Here is a 22,688-nt window from a genome sequence, read left to right as displayed (position 1 = left end):
CTCTTCACTTACCAATAATGTGGTAGTCAATCCAATTGTTAGGGACCTATTTCTTTAGAGGGTTTACACAAGGTATTGGGAATGTGTACAGCAAATTCCCTTTCCCAACTCAAAACTCAGAGAAAGTAGGTTAGGAGTCCACCATACCTAACAATACTGCAATGCTAAGGCATCAGGGGTTCAATCCAGCTATTCAAGTAGAATCCTGAGGAGTGAATCCAATTTAGAAAACGGACAAGAGGAAAAAAGTTAACAATGAATCAGAACATGGGGTTGCCTCTAAGGGGCTTGTAATGAATTCAAATTAAACAAAACACACAACCAGAGAGAAAAAAAAACAAACGGCCATATCAAACGCGTCTTTCAAACATAAACACGGCAACAGTCAGCATAACGTTGAGCCCGTTAGCACATCAAAACCTTGCAGCCGCTCAAAACAACCCAAGCAGGCCAAACTGTGAGCAGTGCGGTTCCCTCACTGTGCAGCTGAGCCTTTATTGACCATGTCCTCTACTCAGAATCCAGCACCACACTCTAAACTGTTCTCTAAGGAAACGTCTCACTTAGCAAACCCCAGCACAGAATAACCAGCGAGTTACAGAGTTGGCACGTCCAGGCTACTGCTCCCAGATGGAGATTTCCTGCTGGGGCCACATTGAATCGATTTCCTCCACACCTAAGGCGAGTTACTGGTAAAAAGGAGCGGCTGCTAAATCCAATAGGCTCACAGCAGCGCTCGGCTCAAACCCAAGGCTACAAAGGAGCTAAATCTGGTGGACCCTGGCCCCAACCACACCCGCCCACAATTACTCTTTAAATGCATTTTTATCACCTTGAGATACAGTGTCTATCCCAGAGTGAGCCAGAACTCTAAGTTCTCCGTTAAGGTCTCCAGGAATGACCTTGAATTTAAGATCCTGCCGCCTCCACTTCGCAAGGGCTGGGATCACAGGCACGCACCCCGACCAGTTTGCGTAGAGCGGGCTGGAAATCAACCTGGGGGCCTCCAGCACGAGTAAGTCACACCCCAGCCCTGAACTAACTTAGACGCCCCACTCCCGCAGTCAGCCAGTGGTCTGCAGGGGTGACAGAAGGAACCCCTCGCCCAGGTTCGCAGCCCTCGGTCGCCCCGCCCCTGCGGAAACGGCCGCGGACTAACTCCGCCCACTGCCTGGAGTCGCGCGGGGAACCCGGACGGTGTCCTGCGGGGGCCACACCAGAGCACAGCGCCTACTAACACCGTGCTGGGGTGAGTCCGGGCGACGCCGGGCTCAGGGGCATCGGGATGTCACTGTTCCCAGATAGGAATCCGAAGGGTGGTTCGAGTGCGGACACGCCGTCGCGCCGTCCCCTTCCGACACGCGCTCTGGGCTCCGGAACTGATCTCCGGGTACTGGGCTCTGGACATTGGGTTCCTGGAGGTGGTTATGGGTTGAGACTTGTCCTCTGGTCGGAGTGTCGGGACGGCGATGACCGCCGCGGGTGAGGCCTCTCTTCTCGGCTGCTCCCGGGACTGTGGGTCTCCATCCCCAGCCGAGGAAAGGACGAGCGTCACCTGGATCCCCAAGAAAGACAGGCCCCAGGACAGTTGATTGACAGCCATGCCACACTCTGTGATCACAGACACGCACTTTAGGACGCTGAGTCATTCGATCCTAATGTTGAATGTAGAGAAAACGCAATTTCCCTGGGTCTGGGGTTCCTCCTAAAATCTAGGCGAAGGCTTGTTTTGATTGGGATGGTGGGGCTTGCCTGGAGACTTCTCGGGGACTAGTTATTTAATACCAGTCTAGGCCATCTGGATCTCTCTCTGGGCAAGATATCAATTATGGATGTGGTGAAGGCAATTCTTGTCTCCTTTTTCCTCTGCTCCTGCGTCCTGAACTGCACGGAACAGAACGAAAGGTTCAAGGGTTTTGAATAAAGTGATAGTGAGAAATACTGGGTAGGGGGTCTAGGTTTGTCTTTTAGGGTGTAACCAAGAACGATCGATTTCCTTTTTCCCAGTAAAAACTAAGAGATTTGGCGAGTGCCTATTGTAGTACAGACTAACAGACTGTAGGAAGTAAACTGCAGGAAACTCTAGTTTCGTTTCTGGCTTGGTTCTAGTTTGAGTCATCAGTCCTAGAGGTAATAAAATGTTTCACTGGGAACGGCACAGAGGGGAGTGGGCACTTTTATCTTTAAAAGCGGAGCAGATACAGAACATTGCATCTAGTATACTGAGGAGTGGCTAGACCTCACCACCCCACCTCCGACTTTCTTAATTTGGCTGGCTGAAGAAGAGCCATCTTTTCTAGTAACAATAGCTAACACATACCGAGCTGTTTTCCACTATTTGAACTTGTTTAATACTCAGGGGAGTGTTGTGGATTATTATTTTAAGGTGTGTTACATTTATGCTGTGGAACTTTTTTTAAATGATGCAAAGATGTGTTGTAGTCTTTTATGTTGCATTTGTTTAATTCGGTGAAGCTCTGTTATTCTAAAACACCTGATTGGTTTAATAAAGTACTGAACGGCAATAGCAAAGCAGGAGAATAGCAAGAATAGGAGGGGCTGTCAGGCAGAGAGAATAAACAGGAGGAGAAAAAGTAGGATTGGGAAGGAAGAGAGTTATCAAGAAGCGAGAAAAGAAGGGGCCATCCACAAAGCTAACTAGCCAGCCACTGAATAAGAAGGGAAGAAAAGATGTACAGAAATAGAGAAAGGTAAAAGCCCAGAGGCAAAAGGTAGACGGGATAATTTAAGAAAAGCTGGCAAGGGCTAGAGAGATGGCTTAGAGGTTAAGAGCATTGCCTCTCTTCCTAGAGGTCCTGAGTTCAATTCCCAGCAACCACATGGTGGCTCACAACCATCTGTAATGGGGTCTGGTACCCTCTTCTGGCCTGCAGACATACACACAGACAGAATATTGTATACATAATAAATAAATAAATATTTTAAAAAAAAAGAAAAAAAAGAAAAGCTGGCAAAAAACAAGCCAAGCAAAGGCCGGACATTCATAAGAAATAATAAGCCTCCGTGAGTTTTTCTTAGGAGCTGGGTGGTGGGACCCCCTCACCCCCAAAAGAATAAAGTAAAAACCAACTACAGGGTAGTCCTACAATGGGATTCCTACTTGTTCTACAAACAGAAAAAGTTAAATGAATATTCTCATAGTTTCATAGGACTGTTTGAGTGGTATTTGGCATTTAGTTTAGGGGTTTGTTTTTGTGTTAGGGACTGAACCCAGGACCTTGAGCACATTAGATAAGCACTCTATCACTGAACCACACCCCCCAAACCCGTTCTTCACCTTTTGGTGTTGAGGATTGAACCCAAGGCTTCAGTCACTCTAAGCACAGTGTAAATGACTACTGATCTCCTAGCTTGGGTTTTAATTGCTTTTGGTTCCCAATACTGGAATAGAACCTAGGGCCTCGTGCACTCTAGGCAAGCTTTCTACCCAGCTCTGCCCTCAGCACTTAAAAAAAGTGTTTTGAGACAGGATGTCTTGGTCATTGTTCTATTGCTGTGAAGAGACACCATGAGTACGGCAACACTCATGAAGGAAAGCGTTTCCTGGGAGCTTGCTAATAGTTTCAGAGGGTCAAGTCCATTGTCGTCATGCAGCACGTAGGCAGACTTGGTGCTGGATAAGTAGCTGAAAGTTCTCCCTGGATCTACTGGCAGCAGGAAGGGAGAGACGCGTCCTGGTTAGGCTTCTGAAACCTCAAAGCCCACTCCCATGGCACACTTTCTCCAACTAGGCCACTCTTCCTAATCCTTTCTAATAGTGCTAAATATATGAGCCTATGGGGGGGCCATTCTTATTCAGACCACCACACAGGGTCGGGTCTTGGTAAATTGCCTAGGCTAGCATCCAAATTTAGTCTTCCTGCCTCAGCCTCCCAAGAGGCTGGGTTTCCAGACATGTGCCACCACACTTGCAATTTCAGTATTTTTAACAGCAAACTCCATGTAATTCATGTAATATTCTGCGTATGTTTTTTGGGTTTTTTTTGTTTGTTTTTTTGTTGTTTTTTGTTTTTGTTTTTTGAGACAGGGTTTCTCTGTGGCTTTGGAGCCTGTCCTGGAACTAGCTCTGTAGACCAGGCTGGTCTCGAACTCCCAGAGATCCGCTTGCCTCTGCTTCCCGAGTGCTGAGATTAAAGGCGTGCGCCACCATCGCCCGGCCTGCGTGTGTATTTTTAAAATATTTTCTACACTGATAATTTAAAATTATCTCATGTATAAATACATTATTAAGGGGGTGGTGACACACTCCTTTAATCCTAGCACTTGGGAGGCAGAGACATGTGGATCTTGTTAGGAATATTTCCTAACGCATGCTCTCTGCCGATGCCAAAAATCCCAGTCAAGCCAAATCACAAGAAGCTGAATTAAAGAATATCCAGGTTTTAATGGTATTCCTGCCCTCTCGGGTAGCCCCCGAGAAAACCAGGAAGTGACCGCGGGGAGAGGCGGGACCTCCAAAGATGGAGGCCAGAGACCCGGACTTACAGATCTCAGTGAGTTAGAGGCGAGCCTGGTTTACAGAGAGAGTTCTAGGCTAGCCAGGGCTAACAGAGAAATCCTGTCTCAAAAAAAAAAAAAAAAAATAGGGTAGTTCTTTGGTTATACTAACATTCTGTTATTTGATAACTATCGTTAAAGTAATATAGTTTGCATATTAAAATTTGGTGTGAAGAAAAATTATGCATGCTTGCTTTCCTATTTTGCTTTTACACAGGGCAAGTTTTCAAGTTCAATACTCTTAAATGACACGTGGGTAAAACCTTATATAAAGAAGAGAGATTCCAATCAACAATATCAATAAGTTGGAAAAGAACGATGTTGTCCTTAAACAACCTGCAATATATCATCTATAACCCGGTAATAGATTTTTAGCAAACTTTTTTTTTTTTTTTTTTTTTTTGCCTATGACTGAAAATACACTCAAGTTACAATTATTCATTGGGGGCCAGCCATGAACACAGTTCAGTTAGTATACATGGCATTTCCCTGGAAGATTGACGCTGTGATGGGACTGGCGAAAAGTAGATGGGGCTCGGCTCTTGTTTCCCCGGCTGGGGGAAGGAACAATGACAGTCTGAGGTAAAGAGAAGCTTGGGACAGAGGATTTAAGGCCCTGAGGGGGTAGCATGTCTCAGATCTTTCGTAAAAGCATAACTTTTAAAGGAAAATGGATTTCTTCTTCTGCATAGGTTTCCCTTCTTGCTTCTTTTTTACATTTTTTGTTTACTGTGTATGTGGTATGTGTGCATGCATATACCTTGCTGCCACAACATTCACATGAAGGAAGGTCCGGGGATGACTTCTGGAAAATTCTTCTATCCTACCATTTCGGTTCCAAAGTTGAACTCAAGTGATCAGATTCGCAGCAGGAACCTTTACCTGCTGAGCTAGCTTACTGGCTTCCTCATTCCTTCTTTCCTTCCCATATCTCTGTCTGTCTGTCAGCTATCATATGGAGGATAGAACCTATTGCTTCGTGATTTGGGTATATTCTACCACTAAGCTGCAGCTCTATCCCTGCATTGTTTGTTCAGTTTGTTTGTTTTGAGATAAGGCATTGCTGCTAGAGGCCTAGAGGCTCAGGGGCAAAGTCAGCACACGCTCCCGGGCCTCTTAGGTCCTCCACAGTGTGACAGCCCCGTGGAGTTGTCTGTGGGGGAGACACTGGAGACTTGGGGTTTTTATCTGGTGGTGCTCACATAGGTGGTGCTCACATAGGCACTGTCTGCCTCACACTCAGGAGTGCTCCAGACAGCTAGATGGAAGCTACAGGTGTTGGCCTGTTGTTTAGGGCCATACGGGTCTTCTTGGAGACCCCAGTGTAGGCACCAGTCAGGGGCCAGTGTTTGTGCCTCACACCACACTCATTTCTTAATCTGCTCTAGAACCTTACTCATCACCTCTGTTCAGACTTTAGGATCTTAGTGTGAACTGGGCGTGGTGACTGCCTGGAGTCAGACTTGGGAGGCTGAGGGGCAGGGGAGTTGGAAGCTCAAGGTCATCTGCCACCAGCCTCCATTAGTTACGGAGTTTGGCTATAATTGCCTTGTAACTGAATTTGTCTATGAAAATACATTTGTAAAATTTCTTTCCCTTAGACAGTCCCCTATGTTGGCACCATTTCTGAGCAGCTGAAGCCCGGCTCTTTGATTGTAATCCGCGGGCATATTCCTAATGATGTGGACAGGTAAGATGGCTGTGTCCTGTGGACGTCCCCCTAGCAGCTCTGAGGTGTGAGGAGGATGAGTAGTGTGGTAAAGGCAAAGGCGACTGGAGTGTTGTGTTTTGAGACATGGTCTCTGCCTCCTGCCTGCTGGGATTAAAGGCGTGTGCCACCATGCCTAACTGGTTACTGGAATTTTTTATATCATTGCTGTAAGTCTGGTTTCAATATAAACAGATACACTGATAGAAAGGGGGGTTGTTGAATAACAGGAAGTCTTGGTGGTTTTGCTGAGTGTCTGCTCTGGGTATAGACTCAGGATGTGTGGTTCCTTTTTCTATTACTGAGAAAAGCAAGAAAAGGAAGGAAGGCTCATCTTAGCTGGTGATTTGAGGATCTGGTCTATCCAATGGGAGTAAGGGCGGTCCTACTCCGGTGGAGGATCTGCGGCACTTCATCACATCTAGTCAGAACGGCGAGAAGGATGAATGGCTGGGGCTCGGCTCACTGTCCCCTTTTTTCTTTTGTATTCAGTCAGGGACTCTAGTCTGTGGGTGGTGCTGTCTACGTTCAGGATGGGTCTTCCCTCAGTCACACCTCTCAGGAAAATGCTCTCACAGACAAGGTGCCCCTGAAATGCAGTGAGGTAGACAAGGAAGAGTAACCACCGCAGGCCATGTCAGTCAGAGTTGAGCTCTGAGTGGCTGACATCACTGATTGAATGTGTGGGAATTACCTCACAGAGACCCCTGCACTTTGCAGTTAGTTCTACCCATCGGCTTGTGACTTGAGTGCCCCTGGGGGTAGGCCTCTTAATCAGGATCCTCAGCTAAAAAAAAAAATGCACCCTCACTTTCATGCTTTGAAAGACTGGAGGGTGTATGTGGAGCAGGGGTGGGGGCATGGAGCAGGGGTGGGGGCGTGGAGCAGGGGTGGGGGCGTGGAGCAGGGGGTGGGGGCGTGGAGCAGGGGGTGGGGGCGTGGAGCAGGAGCGGATGAAGACTGGGTGCTGCCAGTCTGTGCAGACTCCAGATCAGGAGTCTCCTGGAATTTGCCTTCTGTTGGTCAGCAGACTGTGCCCACACAGACAGGCCAGGATCCAGGGCGGTCAGAAAAGGAAAGTTGTTATTCTGGGTCCAAACAGCTCAGCTCAGACTGTGGGCTCTGTTACTGGGGAAGGAGGAACGGAGGATGGGCAGGCTGCCCTGTAGCTGCTGTGGATGAGGAAGGGGTGTGTGTGTGTGATGGGGGGAGTTATTTACTCTTTCCCCATGGCTCATCTTATAGACTCATGTGGTTCTGCTCTGCCCTTGCCCAGATTCCAGGTGGACTTGCAGCTCGGCAACAGCCTGAAGCCCAGGGCTGACGTGGCCTTCCACTTTAACCCTCGCTTCAAAAGGTCCAACTGCATTGTCTGTAACACGCTGACAAATGAGAAATGGGGCCGCGAGGAGATCACCTACGACATGCCCTTCAGAAAAGAGAAATCCTTTGAAATTGTGATCATGGTACTAAAGAACAAATTCCAGGTAGGTTCTGGGAGGGAAGGGGAGTGTGCGAGTGAGCGAGCTCGGGACATCTCTGAGGCTACTGGAGGCAGCAAACCCATCGTTCTCTGTCCAGAACGGATACTCCTTAATCTTAGGAGGAAAGTTCTGGATTGACCCAGCATCGTGGCATCATTAGGAGTGGATTACAACCCCCCACACACCTAAACTGTGGGAAAGTCAGCGTGAACAAACTGTTGGTGACCAGGGTGCACCCCAGAGGGGTAGGTCCAGTCTCACAGGCAGATACTGCTGTAGGGCCCTGGGGGCCTTGTGAACACAGCCACTGGCTTCCTGGGCCGCAGTTTGTCTCCAGAGGCTCCTCTGAGGGCCAGCCCTAGACCCATCTAGAGGGCTTGTAAACCAGAGGGCCTCCAGCTCCAGGAGTGTGCTCACATCCCGGTCTAGTTCTTTGGGGGACATTGCTCTCTGGGGCCCCCAGCGCTCCTCAGTTTTGTGTTCCCCCTTAGTCTCGGGCAGTAGAGCTGTACCCACTACATTGCCCTGGGCTTGATATAAGTGGGATCTCAAAGCTCCTTGAGAGCCTGCTGGGGACCCTGCTGTGGGCTGCTTCTGTCTCCCTCCTGGACTCACACACCGCCTGGCATTTGGAGGCACTGTGTGGAGGACTCCCAGACAGCACTTAATCGTCCATTGAGTGAGGTTTCTACTTTCTACAACTTAGAGATAAGAAATCTCAGAGAAGTGCTTTTTTCTCCCCTTTGGTTTCTTGAGACAGGTTTCTCTGTACCTTTGGAGCCTGTCCTGGAACTAGCTCTGTAGACCAGGCTGGCCTCGAACTCACAGAGATCTGCCTGCCTCTGCCTCCCGAGTGCCAGGATTAAAGGTGTGCACCACCACCGCCCAGCTCCCAGCTGGTGTGGACTTTCATTTAGTGAAGTCAGCACATACCTGTGCCTCCCATATAGGTGGGCTCTGGCAGAGTGTGGCCCTTGGAGAGGGTTGGGGCAGCAATCAGGCAGAGCTAACCTGCCTCCCAGGCTTTCAGACATCATGTGTGACCCTTGGGGCCCTGAACATAGCTATCTCTTGGGCACACACAGACAGACACATGTGGAGCACATGTTTCCAAATGTATGTATCTGTCTGGAGAGGTGACCCAGGCGCTTAATTACACAAGACTCAGAGTTCAGGATCCCTGCTAGCCACAGTGTGAGCTGTGGGAAAATAAACCCAAGAAGGCATTTCACTCATTAACTTATTTTTGTGGTGTTGGAGATGAAACCTGGGGCAGGTGTTGTCCACAACTCCACTCCCTGTAAGGAGATAGAGTTATAAGGAGTTCATTGATGTGCTCTGAGGCCACTGTCTTCTGTGCCCACCCAGGTGGCTGTGAATGGGAAGCACACTCTGCTGTATGCCCACAGGATCGGCCCAGAGAAGATAGACACGCTGGGCATCTATGGCAAAGTGAATATCCATTCCATCGGTTTCAGCTTCAGCTCGGTAGGTGCCCTCCTCACATACCTGGGGGTCTCTGGAGACAGCGTGGCCGAATAGTAGTTTTCTTTAATTTACATCTTCCATTTAGATAAAAGTAGTATAAATATTTCAGACTAGTTGGGTCCTGCTCACTAACCAGGCTTTTGCTGTTTGTGGGACCTCACATCTAGAGTGAGCCTGCAAAGTGAATGAATACCTTTTTATCTGGTCAGTGTGTGTTTCCTGTCCATGGGAGCGAATAAACCTTTCTGTAAGACAGTTTTCTAAGTGTCGGAATTTAAGTTTCTTGGACACTGACAGCTTGTTCCCAAGGATGTGAGCAGTCGGTACTCTCAGCAGCTGTGCCCAGCTGCTCGTGTGCTCATGATCCTATTAACATCAGATCTTGTTCTCACACTCGCCAGTTTGGGTCGGACCCCCCCCCCCAGTGTTCAGTTGCATTTTTTAAATCATAATCCTCAGTAATTTTCCATGTTCTGTATTCCTGATATTCTTTTGCTTATGTTCGATATTTTTTAAAAGATTCTGGTGCATGTTAAGCTGATCTATGGTCTTTTTGCAGGGTTTACAGAATATGGAAACATCTACTCTGGGACTGACGCAGATAAGTAGAGAAAATGTAAATATTCTATGAACCAGCAGTTTAAAAATGTTCTTAGTTACCATCAGTGGAAGGAAGGCTTTTTTTTTAAAGTATGGAGTTTTCTCTGTTCTCTCATGTGTGTGCAGGTGCATGTGTACATAAGTGTGTGCATGTATGTGGAGGTCAGAGGTCAACTCTGGATGTCATATATCAATTGTTCTATAACTTTTTCATTTATATGTGTGCAGTATGTGCATGTGTATTCATGCTGACGTGTGTATTGACACGTGCGTGAAAGCCAGATATAGATATTGGATGTCTTCCTTGATTGCTCTCAGTCTTTTGAGGCAGAGTCTCCTTGTTGAATCCAGGGCTTGCCAGTTCAGCTAGGCTAAGTAGCCAGCTTGCTCTAGAGATCCTGTCTTGTGCTAGGATTGCAGACAGGCCTCTCCGTTGGCCCAGCATTTACATGGGTACTGAGGATTTGAACTCCAGTCCTCATGCTTGTCCTGAAATTGCCTTAGCCTCTGGACCATTTCCCGAACTCTTTCACCTAATTTTTTGAGACAGGGTCTCCCACTGAGCCTGGGACTCCCCTACTGGCTCGACTGGCTGGTCAGCTCACCCTGGGGATCTTCCTTTCTCTGCCTCTCCAGTGCTGGCGTTACAAATCTGCAACTCTCATGCTGGGCTCTTAAATGGGCACATAGCAAGCACCTTACCAACTGAGCTGTCTCCCCAGCTTCCCAAATTAAGCTTTTAATGTGAGACCAGGACAGAAGCAGTCATTTAAGAACCAAGGGGTGCACTGTTTTAGGGGCGCACTGTGTTATGGTCTTGGGCACTGTGTTTTTGATTGACATGTAACTTACCAGTTTAAATGGCCACCGTTGGTCATGTAAAAAGCACTTCCCTGCTTCTTAACAAGTATCGGAATGAAGCATTTGTAAATACCAAACACCAGTTGCACTGCAGATGAACTGTCTGCCCCTCTGTGGCAGCAAGAGCAGTTTTAAAATTGACACTTTGCTGTTCTGAAGAAAGCAAGGCCTTACCCCTCTGCACATCAGTGCTTACAGGTGGAACAGCGTGTCAGTATTTGGAGGGTTCTTGGGAAGGATAGGTAAGATATGTTGGAATTCACTTGTGAACCTTGAACAACCATGAACTTATGGATGGTAACATGTTCACATAAAGAAGGATGCTGGACTTGGCTCCAGGGCACGTGACTTTTCATAAGCTCTGTGGTGCCTATCATGAAGCTCAGTGCCTGTGTCACCCCTAAGGCAGCTGAACCATGAAGCACAGCAGGCTGCTCACTGGACACCTGTCTGCCTGGGAGGCTGTTCTCACTCTTCTTTTTTTTTTTTTTTTTTTTTTTTTTGGTTTTTTGAGACAGGGTTTCTCTGTAGCTTTGGAGCCTGTCCTGGAACTAGCTCTGTAGACCAGGCTGGTCTCGAACTCACAGAGATCCGCCTGCCTCTGCCTCCCAAGTGCTGGGATTAAAGGCGTGCGCCACAACCGCCCGGCTTCACTCTTCTTTCTCTTCCACCAGGTCCGGAAGTCTGGCAAGACACAGCTGGTGAGTATTTTTGCTTGGTGGGTCCATGTGGGACACTTTATAACAGACCCAGAGCAGGAGCAGCTGGACCGTGGAGGCAGCTGCATTCTCACCACACTGTATTGCAGGACAGTTCCTGTGACCTGGTAACAGAGGAGACATTTCAAAAATCATACCCAGACTGTCTCCACCAAGAGCATAGACTCAACTGTCACTCACACTAAAATCCTCCCTCCCAGCTGTTTGTCTAGGGTTTGAAGAGTCGACAGTTGAAGTCTGTATAGAAATTAAGTTCTAATTAACTGCTACATATAACCTCCACTCCCAGCGAAGTCCAAGGCAGCCCCTAGCATTGTACTTTCCCTGGACAGACACAGCCTCAGGCGTGTTATCTGGACCACTCCTGTGGGCTGCTGGTCCCAGAGACAGAATGACTGTAGGCCCCAGGCGTGAGACCTGGGCAGGTGTCAGGTGTTACCATGGTGCTGACCCTGATTTGTAGGGTAAAACAATCACCGAGTGTGTTGCCTGAGCCAGGCTCCGATTTCCATGACACCCAGCTGAGATAAAAGCCAAGGTTTGCCCCCTCCTGGGGGTCACAGACTCAACCCTGCCCTCATATTGTTGGCAATTTCCCCACAAGGTCCTTGTCTGAAGATGCCTCTTTCTGACTGTGGCCCCTTTTCAGAGCCTGCCATTTGAAGCAAGGTTAAACGCCTCCATGGGCCCTGGACAAACCGTTGTCATTAAAGGAGAAGTGAATGCAAATGCCAAAGGGTCAGTATTGCTGCCTTCCCGGTGCCTCAGGACTTGGGTCTGTGGGAGGAGCTGCTGCGCTTTCCTGAAAGGAGGGACGCAGTGCAAGGTCCTGCTAAGGAGCTATCAGCAGTCAGGACTGAGCTCTTTTGGCCAGGCAGGTGACATTTTTGCCCATGAGGCTCTTCTTGCCCAGGATAGCCTCAGTGTACCAGACTTGGGGTCACAGTTCATACCCTAAGAAGCCAAGTTCAGCTCTTCACCTTCAAGGAGCCAATGAAAACAGCCAGATTAATAATGGAAAGTAAAGGATTCGGTATGGCCACATGGGGAAGTGAGAGAGAGAGTTCCAGGGACCCCTACTGTGTACTTGCAGGGTCCTGCAGCAAGATTAAAGTGAACTAGAGGGTCAAGGTCCCAGTCAAGGTGTGGTTCCAGCACCATGGCCCATTCTTGTCTGGGCTTCAGGTGGCCTTGTAAGGTGCAAATGTTTTTCCAGGCAGTGAATTCCCACTTTGATTGGGGCTATTTCCTTCTCCTAGCATGAGACAAAAATCCCCATTTCCTGGAGTCCATTGTTTCAACAGTCTGACAGATTGAGGTTCCCCTTCTGATACAGAACATGCTGCTTTAAGAATCTTTTTTCTGGGCCAGGTATGGTAGTGCAGGCCTAATCCCAGCATGTGGAGGCAGAGGGCAGCCAGGAGAATACACATGAGAGTGTCTCCAAAAAAAAAAAAAAAAAGATTTCAGGGGTGGGGCTAGGGAGATAGCTCAGAGGTAAAGTGTGGGTTACTAGCACCCCTGTGAAAAAGCTGAGTGTACTAGCATGCACCTATACCCACAAGAGAAACCCTGCCTCAAAAAATTAAGGTAGAAGGACTAGAGAGATGGCTGTGATTAAAAGTGTGCTGCTTTTGCAGAGGTCAGTTTCCAGCACCAATGTCAAGCAGCTCACAACCTCCACTAACTCCTGCTCAGGGGATCTGGTACCCCCTCTGGTCTCCACAGGCACCTGCACTTACCTGCACATAGTTATGCAAGTATGCACAATTAAAAAATAGTAAAATAAATCTTTAAAAATGAGTGAGTTAGAAAGCAATACTGGAAGACACCCAGTGTCAACCTCTGGCTTCTGTGTGCACACCTGCCCCCAAGTATCACACACACACTCCCCTGTAGTGATACTTTGTGTTTTAACAAGTAAAGCTTGCCTGAAGATCAGAGTGCAGAACTAAGCCACTAGAAGCCAGGTTGTGGTGGCTCACACCTTTAATCCCAGCACTACGGAGGTGGACACAGGAAGTGATATGACTGGGAAGAGAGAGGAGTATAAGAGGAGGAGACAAGTTCAGCGTAGTCGGGAGGTGCATTCTGAAGCAGGCAGTCTGAGGACAAAGTCTAAGGAGGAAGTCTGAGTTCAGGATCACCCTTTTAGTCTGAGCACGGGTAGAGGTAAAAGGGCTCTAGTGGCTGGCCATTCTGCTTCTCTGATCGCTCAGCTTTCACCCCCTAATATCTGACTCCAGGTTTTTATTAAGAACAATTAGAATTCGTGCTACACTCCCCTTTTTCCAAGATGTTCATGTTCTTGAGCGCTTTTAAAAGGAATCTGTTTCCTAAAGTAGCATCCTTTCAAAAGGGGGACGTGTGGAACTGATTGGCGAGTACTAATGGGGTTCACTTGTTCTGAACCCCTGGCTGCTGCTAGGCCAGACCTCAGCTTCAGCACCGATTCTAATCTCACTTGCAAACGAGTCAGTGGCATGCACATTCGGAGTTGGAAGCCCCTCCCCCATGCTCCCTTGCATGATTTGTAGTTAGTACTGTGGGTTCAAGTCTAAGATTTTTTTCTTTCTCTTACAGCTTTAACGTCGACCTAGTGGTAGGAAAATCTAGGGATATCGCTCTGCACTTGAACCCACGCCTGAATGTGAAAGCATTTGTAAGAAATTCCTTTCTTCAGGATGCCTGGGGAGAAGAAGAGAGAAATATTACCTGCTTCCCATTTAGTCCTGGAATGTACTTTGAGGTAAGATTATGGCTTCTGTTTTGTTTTGTTTTGAAATGGGATAGGAAGAAAGGAATCCTGAGAAAACAGTAAAATAACTTTATTTAAATCAAACCCGACCTCTAGGTAGGGATTTATGCTGTTTCACTGACTGTGGAGGCTGTGTTTGAACACAGGCTGTTGGTGTGAACAGCAGGGCTGGTGTAACTGACATCCTAGAATACTTGCCATTTGTCATAGTGACAGTATCTGTCACCCCAAGGAATTCTGACAAGAACTTTGTCTCAGGACTGGAACTACAGATATACTCCTTGGCACGAGTTACTCTTTAGCATGAGGGTGTGCGTGCGTATGCGTGTACATGCGCGTGCTTGTGTGTGTGTCAGCCATTGTTAAGTTGATGTTAGGTGTCTTTCCGTAGCTCTCCCTATTTTTTGACACACATCTCTTACTGAGCCTGGAGCTCAGCAATTGGCTAGATTAGTCAACAAGCCTTAGGCTCTACATCTCTGCACCCCAGCACCGGGAATAAGGTACCTGCCACCACATCCAGAGTTTAACTCGGGTCCTGTGTAAGGCACTTTACCTACTGAATTATCTCCCAGCCCCACATCTGCACTTGTAAGTCGATATACGTGGGAACCCTAAAAGTGCATGTTTGTACTGCCCACGGCCTCCACAGTTCCAGATGCTGGCAGTATTTCTTTTTAGGAGCTGGTCCTGTTGGTGGGTGGCTAAGGACTAGTTCACAAGACCCTTGGACCTAGAGGGCTTGCAGTTTCTAGGCCCCAGAATTACTATGTTAATCCATGGCTTTTCCCAAAGCCACCTTTTCTGGGGTGTTTTCTGATTGTAGAGTGCCGGTTCCTTGGGATGTAGATGCTAGCTGGCTGGCTCGGCTTTCTCACTGGCTTAGGTGACTGCCTCTGATGGTCGCTTCGGATTTTTAACTCACATGCTTAAACTATTGGGGTTCTCAGGGACTCATCTAGCTGGTTGTTAAAGTATGAATGCCAAGTATTGTTGTGATTTAACAGTCACATAAATCCAAGTTACAGGATAAGGAAGCACCCAGTGCTTGGAGGGTCGGCAGATAGGGACTCCAAGGTTCCTTGAAGGTGCGGGTATTGACTGTGAATCCAGAAGACTGAGCAAGATCTGGAAGGCCAGGTTTAGGACACTTTGAAGAAGTCACTAGAAGTGGGAGGTGTGGCTCAGGGTTTGTGGTTGGCAGGGGCCAGGGTATATGGGGTGACCTAGGGTACACAGGAGGGAGACAGGGTACCTCTAGAAGGAAGCTGGTCCTGCAGCTGAGAGGAAAACAGTAGTCTAGCTTGGTGCCAATTGAGGACACTGAAATAAAAAGGTAACAAAAGTCAAATAATGCTGAAAAACAGAAAAATGAAAATTAAAATATTTACCTTCAATTGACTCAATTTGATAATGCTGTGTTATTAAGAGTAGATGAAGCAGGACCTGGATATGGCTCAGTGTTAGGCATGTACTGCTCTTGCAAGAGACCGGTTTCCAGTCAGCACCTGCACTGGGGTGGTTCACCTGTGACTCAGCTCTCCGGGATCTAGTACCCCCAGCCACGGTGGGCACCTGCACTCATGTGCACACATACAAATAATTAAAACTAACATAAACCTAAAAAAAAAAATTAGATGGCGCCCATTCCAGACATTTTTCTGTGGACACAGAGAGACAGGTGGACACACTGCAAATCTGTACTCCGCAGCACGTGGACTCGCTTCCCTTGTGAGCGCTCATGCTGCAACAATGATTACCCCGTGCTGCTCTTGGCCTCCCACAGTAGCAGGCTCTTCATGTCAAACCTCTGACTTTTCAGTGTGCTTTCCCGAGGTTCTTGTAGATCTACCCACTATGCCGTTCCTTTCCATTACACAGGACCTTGCACTTCAAATTCACTTACCCTGATCCTGTGTGTGTGTGTGAGAGAGAAAGAGATTTGTGTGTACCAGGCCTGCTTTGCCGTTCAGTGCTTTATTCTTTGAGGCAGTGGCTCTCACTGAACCTGGAACTAAGCTGGCAGCCAGCAAGCCCCAGCCATCCTGTCAGCACACCCTCACCTGCCATGACAGGTGGTCCTGTAAGCACACCCTCACCTGTCATAGGTGGCCCAGTTTTTTACTTGGGTGGCAGGATCCAAACTCAGGTCCTCACACTCGCTTGAACAGCAAGTTCTCTTACCCACTGAGCCATCTCTCCAGCCCCACTGGGCCTCACAGGCAAGCACGAGTCACTAAGCCTCCACCCCTAGCTCTGCCTTACAATCTCATTCAATATTGCATTGCACTGGAATACTGTTCAATACACAATCGCTTATGTGACACTGGCCGTGTCAAGACGTCAAGTGGAGCTCACAAAGCATCAGCTTCACTCTCCTGGGTGTTATCAGGAGAAGTCCAGAGAAGTCAGAATCAGAGCCAGAACACTGTTTTCCCAGCTCTGGGAGGCGGAGGACTTCTTTCTCCTGCAGGCAGATGCACTCTGAGGGTCATGTGCCTTCCTGTTTTTGTCTAGCTGCAGTGTTTCCACTTGTTGCTTTTGCACTTATTTGACACCCAAGGGAACTTGCTAGGATTGCATCTGGCTTCTTGCCCTGCATCTCCACCCTCTTTTTCCTGTGTATTATGATTTTGAGATTTCCCCCATTCTTGGGGAGAATCTCAGTAATAGATAGTTCCCCAATTCCCTATGGAATTTCTGGTTTTAAGTCAATTATGTTATGTGCTCAGTTCCACCTTATTCTGACTTCCTGTAGTGGCTTTTTCCATTGCTACTGTCTAAAGAATAGAACCTTAATGAGTTCTTTGCATTTTCAAGTTTGATGTTCTAGGCTGATCTCTGGGAATGGGGCAGGCCCAACCCAGGCTGTGCCGTCTTCTGAAGTCTTCACTGTGGCAAGCACAGTGCAGGGTCACCAAAATGGCCTTTTCAGTGAGTGGTCACTTGGTACAGTCAGTGGCCAGACTGGCCTTAAGAGTATGGCAGCAATGCAGGCTTAGGTGTTTAGGCGGTGTTACAGGATACTGGCTCTGGATGCTAGGGGTACTATTAGGAAAGTGCTCAGAAGGGTGGGCAATGGTAATGCGTCTGCCAGGATGCCAGTGACTGCAGAGCCTGGGATCTAATCCTGACAAGCTTTTTGGAAACAGGTAGAGAGGCCAATATGTTCTGAGCAAGGACAAAGTTAGGATTACTGAGTAACTGCTCTCCTTACCAAGTGTCCCAAGCTGTTGGAACCTCATCAGTTGACATGGCCAAGACCCTAGCATCGAGGTTCCAAGGTTCAGCTTCTCAGAGAAGGGGGTGCAGGGCAGCAATCAGCACCTTACTCTTATTCCCAAATATCACGAGAGACGCTTCTCAGCTTCTAAGAGCCAGGAGCAGAATGGGGGAGGACTCCTGAGGACCTGGTGAGACACGGTGCTGAAGCAGATGCCACACGGCACATTGGGGATTTGGACTGCCTTTGAAATCACTCAGAAGGGAATCAATGGTAGAAGGCTGGGAAAACGTCTCCAAGTTCAAAACAAGCCAAATGGCTTCCTTTTCGACCCTCTGTTAGTACAGAAGAAACAAACTTTAAAATGAAGGGCAGCCACTAAAGGTACGATCTCTTCTCTTTACAGATGATAATTTACTGTGACCTCCGAGAATTCAAGGTTGCGGTTAACGGTGTGCACAACCTGGAGTACAAACACAGACTTAAGGAGCTAAGCAGTATCGACACGCTGGCAGTGGATGGAGACATCCATTTGCTGGACGTGAGGAGCTGGTAGCTACCACGACCGCCAAAATCCCTAAAATACAGATGGCCATGTCAGATGCATCTTGTTTTCACCACATTGTTTATGTTGTTTGAGCTCATACAACATCAAAATCTGGCCTGAGCACATGCAGTGTGGCTATCTCTGTGTTCGGGAAACAAATCGGGGGCAATCCCAGCTTACGCCAGTGAGGCTCTGCACATACGGCCTCCTCTTGCAAAACCACACTCAACAAATATTTAAGTGCCTACTCTAAACTAGTTAATAGGGACGGAAGGCATATTTCCTGTATATATATTCTGAGCTGGACATAGACCCGGTGGTATCCAGGACCAGTGTGGTCCCTGTTTTCTGGCACTCACTTGCCCATGTCTCCCACTGTAGGGCTTTCCTACATTAATGCATTAGTCCCACTAGGGGGCGTCTGTAGTTAAGGTAACAACAATATACTAATGGATGGAAACATTACTTCCTCCTTTCATAATCAACATCCTATCATATCTTATAATAAGTATAACACTTATTTAGCTCTCACTTTAAGTTTTAAAAAAATATGATGCTGAACATAGCAGAAAAATTGAGGCAAAAACCCCTGAATTAGAACAAGTGTTGTGCTCCAAGTAGCCTTCTGTTTATTTGCACTAAACTCTGTGCCTGCAGCAAAGTGCGGAAGAGAATGATAAATGCAGTTTGCAAACCTTGGGTAACTCACACCAAGATGAGACTCGGTGAATATGCAGAACCATCGAAGCAAAACCTACACAGGAGGGTAATGTAAGAAAGCTGAATTGCCATGTAAGCCAGCCCTTGCCACATGTCTGTCTACATCAGCAGTGAGGTCAGATGCTGCTGTCTGCTAGGAGACAGAGCTTGGCTGCGGCACTCTGTAACTTCTGTGTGACTGAGCTGGGAGACGCTCTAGGTGAAGTCTTCACAGTTCCAATCTTGGTCTGGATTTCAAAGGTTTGGTGTGGGGACGGGGGAAGAGCTAATTTCATCAGGTCATTTTATTATTAAACCACGGAGTAGAATTCTACCAGGGCTTGAGTACTGACAGCCAATTTGCCCAGATATATGTATTCATACATGGAAATAATACCATCACCATTTCTTACTTTTTAGGAAGTACTCAATGCAGCAACTGCAGTCCTTCATTCTTTTCATGTCAACTACTATGCTGGGTCTTGAAAAACTTAAGCTGCGGGGGTGGTGGGTGGAGCTGGGCAATCTGTTGGAGCCCAGGAGGCTCTAGAATCCCCACTGCTGCTTCTTCATAAACAAGGCATGACTGCTGAGATGCTGGGGGCTGAAAGGCATCGGGGAAAATAAAAGCGCATTCATAGAAAAAGCTTATTTTCATTTGTTTTATGCAAAGCTACTAAGACTAATTTTGAATAGAATCAGTCTTAATTCTTAGAATCTGGTCTTTAAAAAAAAGTGCTGGAATTTAAGTTGTGAGATGTTTCATTGTATATTTCTAACTTTTATCTCTAAAGTTCAAAATGGCCTTTTTGCTAATCATAATTCCGCATTAAAATTTTGTATTAAATTAGGATACTCTATGGAGTACTTCTTCCATGCTGTAGATACTGAAGGCAAACTGATTTATCTCTATTTGCACTCTCATTTCCAGCCTCGCTGTAACAACACCAGCTAGAGGACCACAGAGCTAGCACTGCTGTCCTTCCTGTCAGCTGTCAGTCAGCCGGGGCTCTTTCCCAAAGAGTCTATTTTGTCTCCTCACAAACAGGAAGGTGAAGAGTGCAGATAAGCACAGCCCTGTCAGACTGCATGGCAGAGCTGCTCCAGCTGTCAGTCTACCCCAAGTGGCTGTCACCAGGCCTGATGCCATTTCTTGACCCAGGCCACTACTGTGAGTGTTAGGACCTACAAAATGTATACCACACACAAGGTGCTGCAAGGCACAGCAAGATCCTGTGTTTCAGGGAAGCGCTAGGCCTCAGGCACTGAAACTGAACATGCTGGCCTCGTCCAAAACACCAACTAGGAAGAAGACGAATAGCAGACAGTTTGTATAAAACACCATTCCATTTTCTTCTTAGCAAATCTGTACAAAAGGCAGGAGAGGCTTCTGTGGGAGCCCAGACAGGCAGGGATTTTGTAAAAACATTAAATATTGGGAGATGTAAAAGTACCAAAAATAATATGGCACCACATCCCCCCAAACCACGAGACTAAATCAGCGAGCATGAGGCAGCGGTGCGCGTCCCACTTCAGAAGTAGCTCTGCAGCGGCTCCCCCAGCACAGTCTCCAGCTGCTGGACTGTCTTCTGGCACTGACGCTCCACTTCTTCACATTCGTCTAACAAACAAAACCAGCGTTAGAGTGGGCCTGCCAGCCATCCTGCCCAACTGCCACTGTCCCTCATTGCACAGAAAGCACCCAGCAGGCTGTGACCCCCCACTCATAGGCATGTTCTTGTTCTTGGCTGCTGAGAGGACCAAGCCACATTCAAATGCAAGCTCCAGAGGGACCCCGCTCCAGGAGCTCTCGGCCCGTGTTAGACGTCAGACATAAAAGGGTGTGCTTCTGCCCAGATGCCAAGCCAGTGAGATACGAAGTTACCTCTTCCCTCACCACCCCAATCAATATGAAGAGCGTTGGGAGGTCCGATGTAGAGGCATGTCAGTGCAGAGGTATATTCCCACTTAAAGCAGCGCCACCTGCCACTTAGTGCTATCATCAACATCTTTAAACTTTCTGAGATTCTGGTTTCTTAGGTTCTTTTAAAAGAGGGACAGTGTGAACCCACTGCAAGATTATGTCAGCACTCAACACTGAGCACCAACAAGTACAGCTCATCATTCCAGGGGACAAATGATTATGTCCTTAATGGCACAATGAATCATATGAATATTTGAACTTATTGCATTAACAATACAATACACACTGCAGGCTGCTCTCAGTGACTGTGAGGTCACAGCTTCCTGACTTGTGCCCCAGGCACAGGTAAAGGACTCAGACAAATCTATGTCAGTCTGTGGCCACAGGGTTTTGCATCTTTGTTTATTAGCTTTAGGCTTACCTTCCATCAATTCTGCTAGAAAAGGAATCGACTCCGGAAGCAGAACAATATAATTCTCTCTTAGCTTTTCAGCCACTGCTAAGACAGTGATCAAGGCTGCAAACCGCACCTGGAAGGAACAGGCATCAAGAATGAGACCGTTTCATCTGTTCCTTGCTGCTGTTCAATACCTTAAGACCTGACTGGAGACGGCGCTCTTTACATAGTGTCCACAGGGTAGCACTTTAGTAGCCATCTGAGAGCTATTAATAAGGGTAATCTACTTATCACGGTCTTTCAAACTGTGTTCTAACATTAAAATGTGGGGGAAAAAATACTCTATTTCCTTTACCAAAAAAAAAATAGTAAAAGCCAATACAATGATGGCTCTAGGGGTAAAGATGCTTGCCACCAAGCCTGGTGCCTGAGTTCAATCCTTAGGTCCACATAAAGAGAGAACTGACTTTTGCAAGTTGGCCTCTGACCTCCATAAGTGCACAACAGCAAGTGCATGCCCACTCTAATATATAAAAGTAAAACAAAACATAAAAGAAAGAAAAAAGTAAGTCATAAAATATAACTAGCCAGGAGGTAGTTTGTTGGGGTGCCTTGACATCTCTGACAGCATCTGACAGTATGGCCAAGACATCTACTTGGCTAGTCTCATTTCAGCACTGAATAAAAGTCTGGGTGTTCCCATATAACCTGCCGATCATGAGCAATCCAAGTAGCTATGAAGCATCGACAGCAGCCCGCAGAAACAAAATGGTCCCCTTTCAATTTGGAATAATTTTCATAATTCATTATATTTAATCAAGATTTTCCTAACATGTAATCAAAATAAAATACTAAAATAAATTTGTTTCTGCAACTATGTAAGAACCTATGATAGCTTTACTATTTCCAACTAAAAAATATAATCAATTTAAATAAACTTGACTAAAAGTCTGCTTTGGGCTGTTTACACAAGTGAGATTCTCCTGAGAAAGTGTGTGAGATGGTGACTTATTAATAAAACTGCTAAGCCAGGCGGTGGTGGCACACACCTTTAATCCCAGCACTTGGGAGGCAGAGGCAGGCAGATCTCTGTGAGTTCGAGGCCAGCCTGGTCTACAAGAGCTAGTTCCAGGACAGGAACCAAAAAAAAGCTATGGAGAAACCCTGTCTCGAAAATCCAAAAATAAATAAATAAATAAAACTGCTAGAAAATTCCAGGTAAGGAATGTCAACGTACCGAGTCCATTTCTACTCTAAAGGAGTGTTCTGTGCTTACACCACGATCACTGATCTCAGGGCACAGTGACGTTAAAAACAAGGACTGACTTCGAGTGGTTACTGTTTTAGAAGCAGAGAAATTTAGAAATATTTTAATGCTTATGCTTGCCATGACTAGGAGGTTGAGAAATATAGCTATTTATAAAGAGCCTGCAAAAGAAATAAGGAATTCTCTATTGTATGTGTGTATATGTATTTGTGTGTGGTGGATGCCACGTATACTTGTGTGCACATGCATTTGAAGGCCAGAGGCCAATTTTTTTTTTTTTTTTTTTTTTCCGAGACAGGGTTTTTCTGTGGTTTTGGAGCCTATCCTGGAACTAGCTCTTGTAGACCAGGCTGGTCTCGAACTCACAGAGATCCACCTGCCTCTGCCTCTCGAGTGCTGGGATTAAAGGCGTGCGCCACCACCGCCCGGCACCAGAGGCCAATTTTACTTAAAATTGTTGTTCCTCAGGTGCCACCACCTTGTTTTTCAGCACGT

General features: G+C 47.0%; 2 protein-coding genes and 1 long non-coding RNA gene across 6 annotated transcripts in view; 1 reads left to right on the top strand and 2 right to left on the bottom strand.

Annotated features, from left to right (window-relative positions):
- Positions 1 to 1,241, bottom strand: part of LOC130885451 (uncharacterized) — a 50,936-nt gene extending 49,695 nt beyond the window's left edge. The window contains exon 1 of the long non-coding RNA XR_009058175.1: positions 833 to 1,241. This is a non-coding gene — a long non-coding RNA (uncharacterized LOC130885451). The remainder of the gene's footprint in view (positions 1 to 832) is intronic.
- Lgals8 (galectin 8) lies at positions 1,131 to 19,511 on the top strand. Of its 3 annotated transcripts, none has more exons than XM_057786925.1 (10): positions 1,131 to 1,249; positions 4,736 to 4,878; positions 6,120 to 6,208; positions 7,503 to 7,713; positions 9,079 to 9,198; positions 9,758 to 9,814; positions 11,334 to 11,360; positions 12,028 to 12,116; positions 13,962 to 14,127; positions 17,766 to 19,509. In XM_057786925.1, the coding sequence occupies exons 2-10, from the start codon at positions 4,837 to 4,839 to the stop codon at positions 17,913 to 17,915; spliced, it is 951 nt and encodes a 316-aa protein (XP_057642908.1). In that variant the 5' UTR covers positions 1,131 to 1,249; positions 4,736 to 4,836; the 3' UTR covers positions 17,916 to 19,509. The 3 variants fall into 3 exon arrangements, with proteins under 3 accessions (XP_057642908.1, XP_057642909.1, XP_057642907.1); XM_057786926.1 differs by lacking the exon at positions 1,131 to 1,249 and adding an exon at positions 1,256 to 1,390 and having other exon boundaries at positions 17,766 to 19,511; XM_057786924.1 differs by lacking the exon at positions 1,131 to 1,249 and adding an exon at positions 1,262 to 1,482 and having other exon boundaries at positions 17,766 to 19,511.
- A 190-nt stretch (positions 19,512 to 19,701) lies between these two features.
- Positions 19,702 to 22,688, bottom strand: part of Heatr1 (HEAT repeat containing 1) — a 45,904-nt gene continuing 42,917 nt past the window's right edge. For both annotated transcript variants that reach the window (XM_057786923.1, XM_057786922.1), the window contains 2 exons: positions 20,951 to 21,059; positions 19,702 to 20,226 (listed from right to left, as the gene is read on the bottom strand). In XM_057786923.1, the coding sequence (XP_057642906.1) occupies positions 20,138 to 20,226; positions 20,951 to 21,059 (198 nt within the window). In that variant the 3' untranslated portion in view covers positions 19,702 to 20,137. The remainder of the gene's footprint in view (positions 20,227 to 20,950; positions 21,060 to 22,688) is intronic.

Source organism: Chionomys nivalis, chromosome 13, assembly GCF_950005125.1.
Source record: "Chionomys nivalis chromosome 13, mChiNiv1.1, whole genome shotgun sequence".
Classification (NCBI taxonomy): Eukaryota; Metazoa; Chordata; class Mammalia; order Rodentia; family Cricetidae; genus Chionomys; species Chionomys nivalis.
The sequence above is the reverse complement of the archived record's forward strand: the minus strand, read 5'-3'. Positions and strand labels throughout refer to the sequence as shown.

Coding starts and splice junctions, on each gene's coding strand:
- Lgals8 (XM_057786926.1), top strand. CDS start 4,837: ATGTTGTCCTTAAACAACCTGCAATATATCATCTATAACCCG. Junction 9,199..9,757: donor TCGGTTTCAGCTTCAGCTCG/GTAGGTGCCCTC, acceptor GTCTTTTTGCAG/GGTTTACAGAATATGGAAAC. Junction 14,128..17,765: donor GTCCTGGAATGTACTTTGAG/GTAAGATTATGG, acceptor TTCTCTTTACAG/ATGATAATTTACTGTGACCT.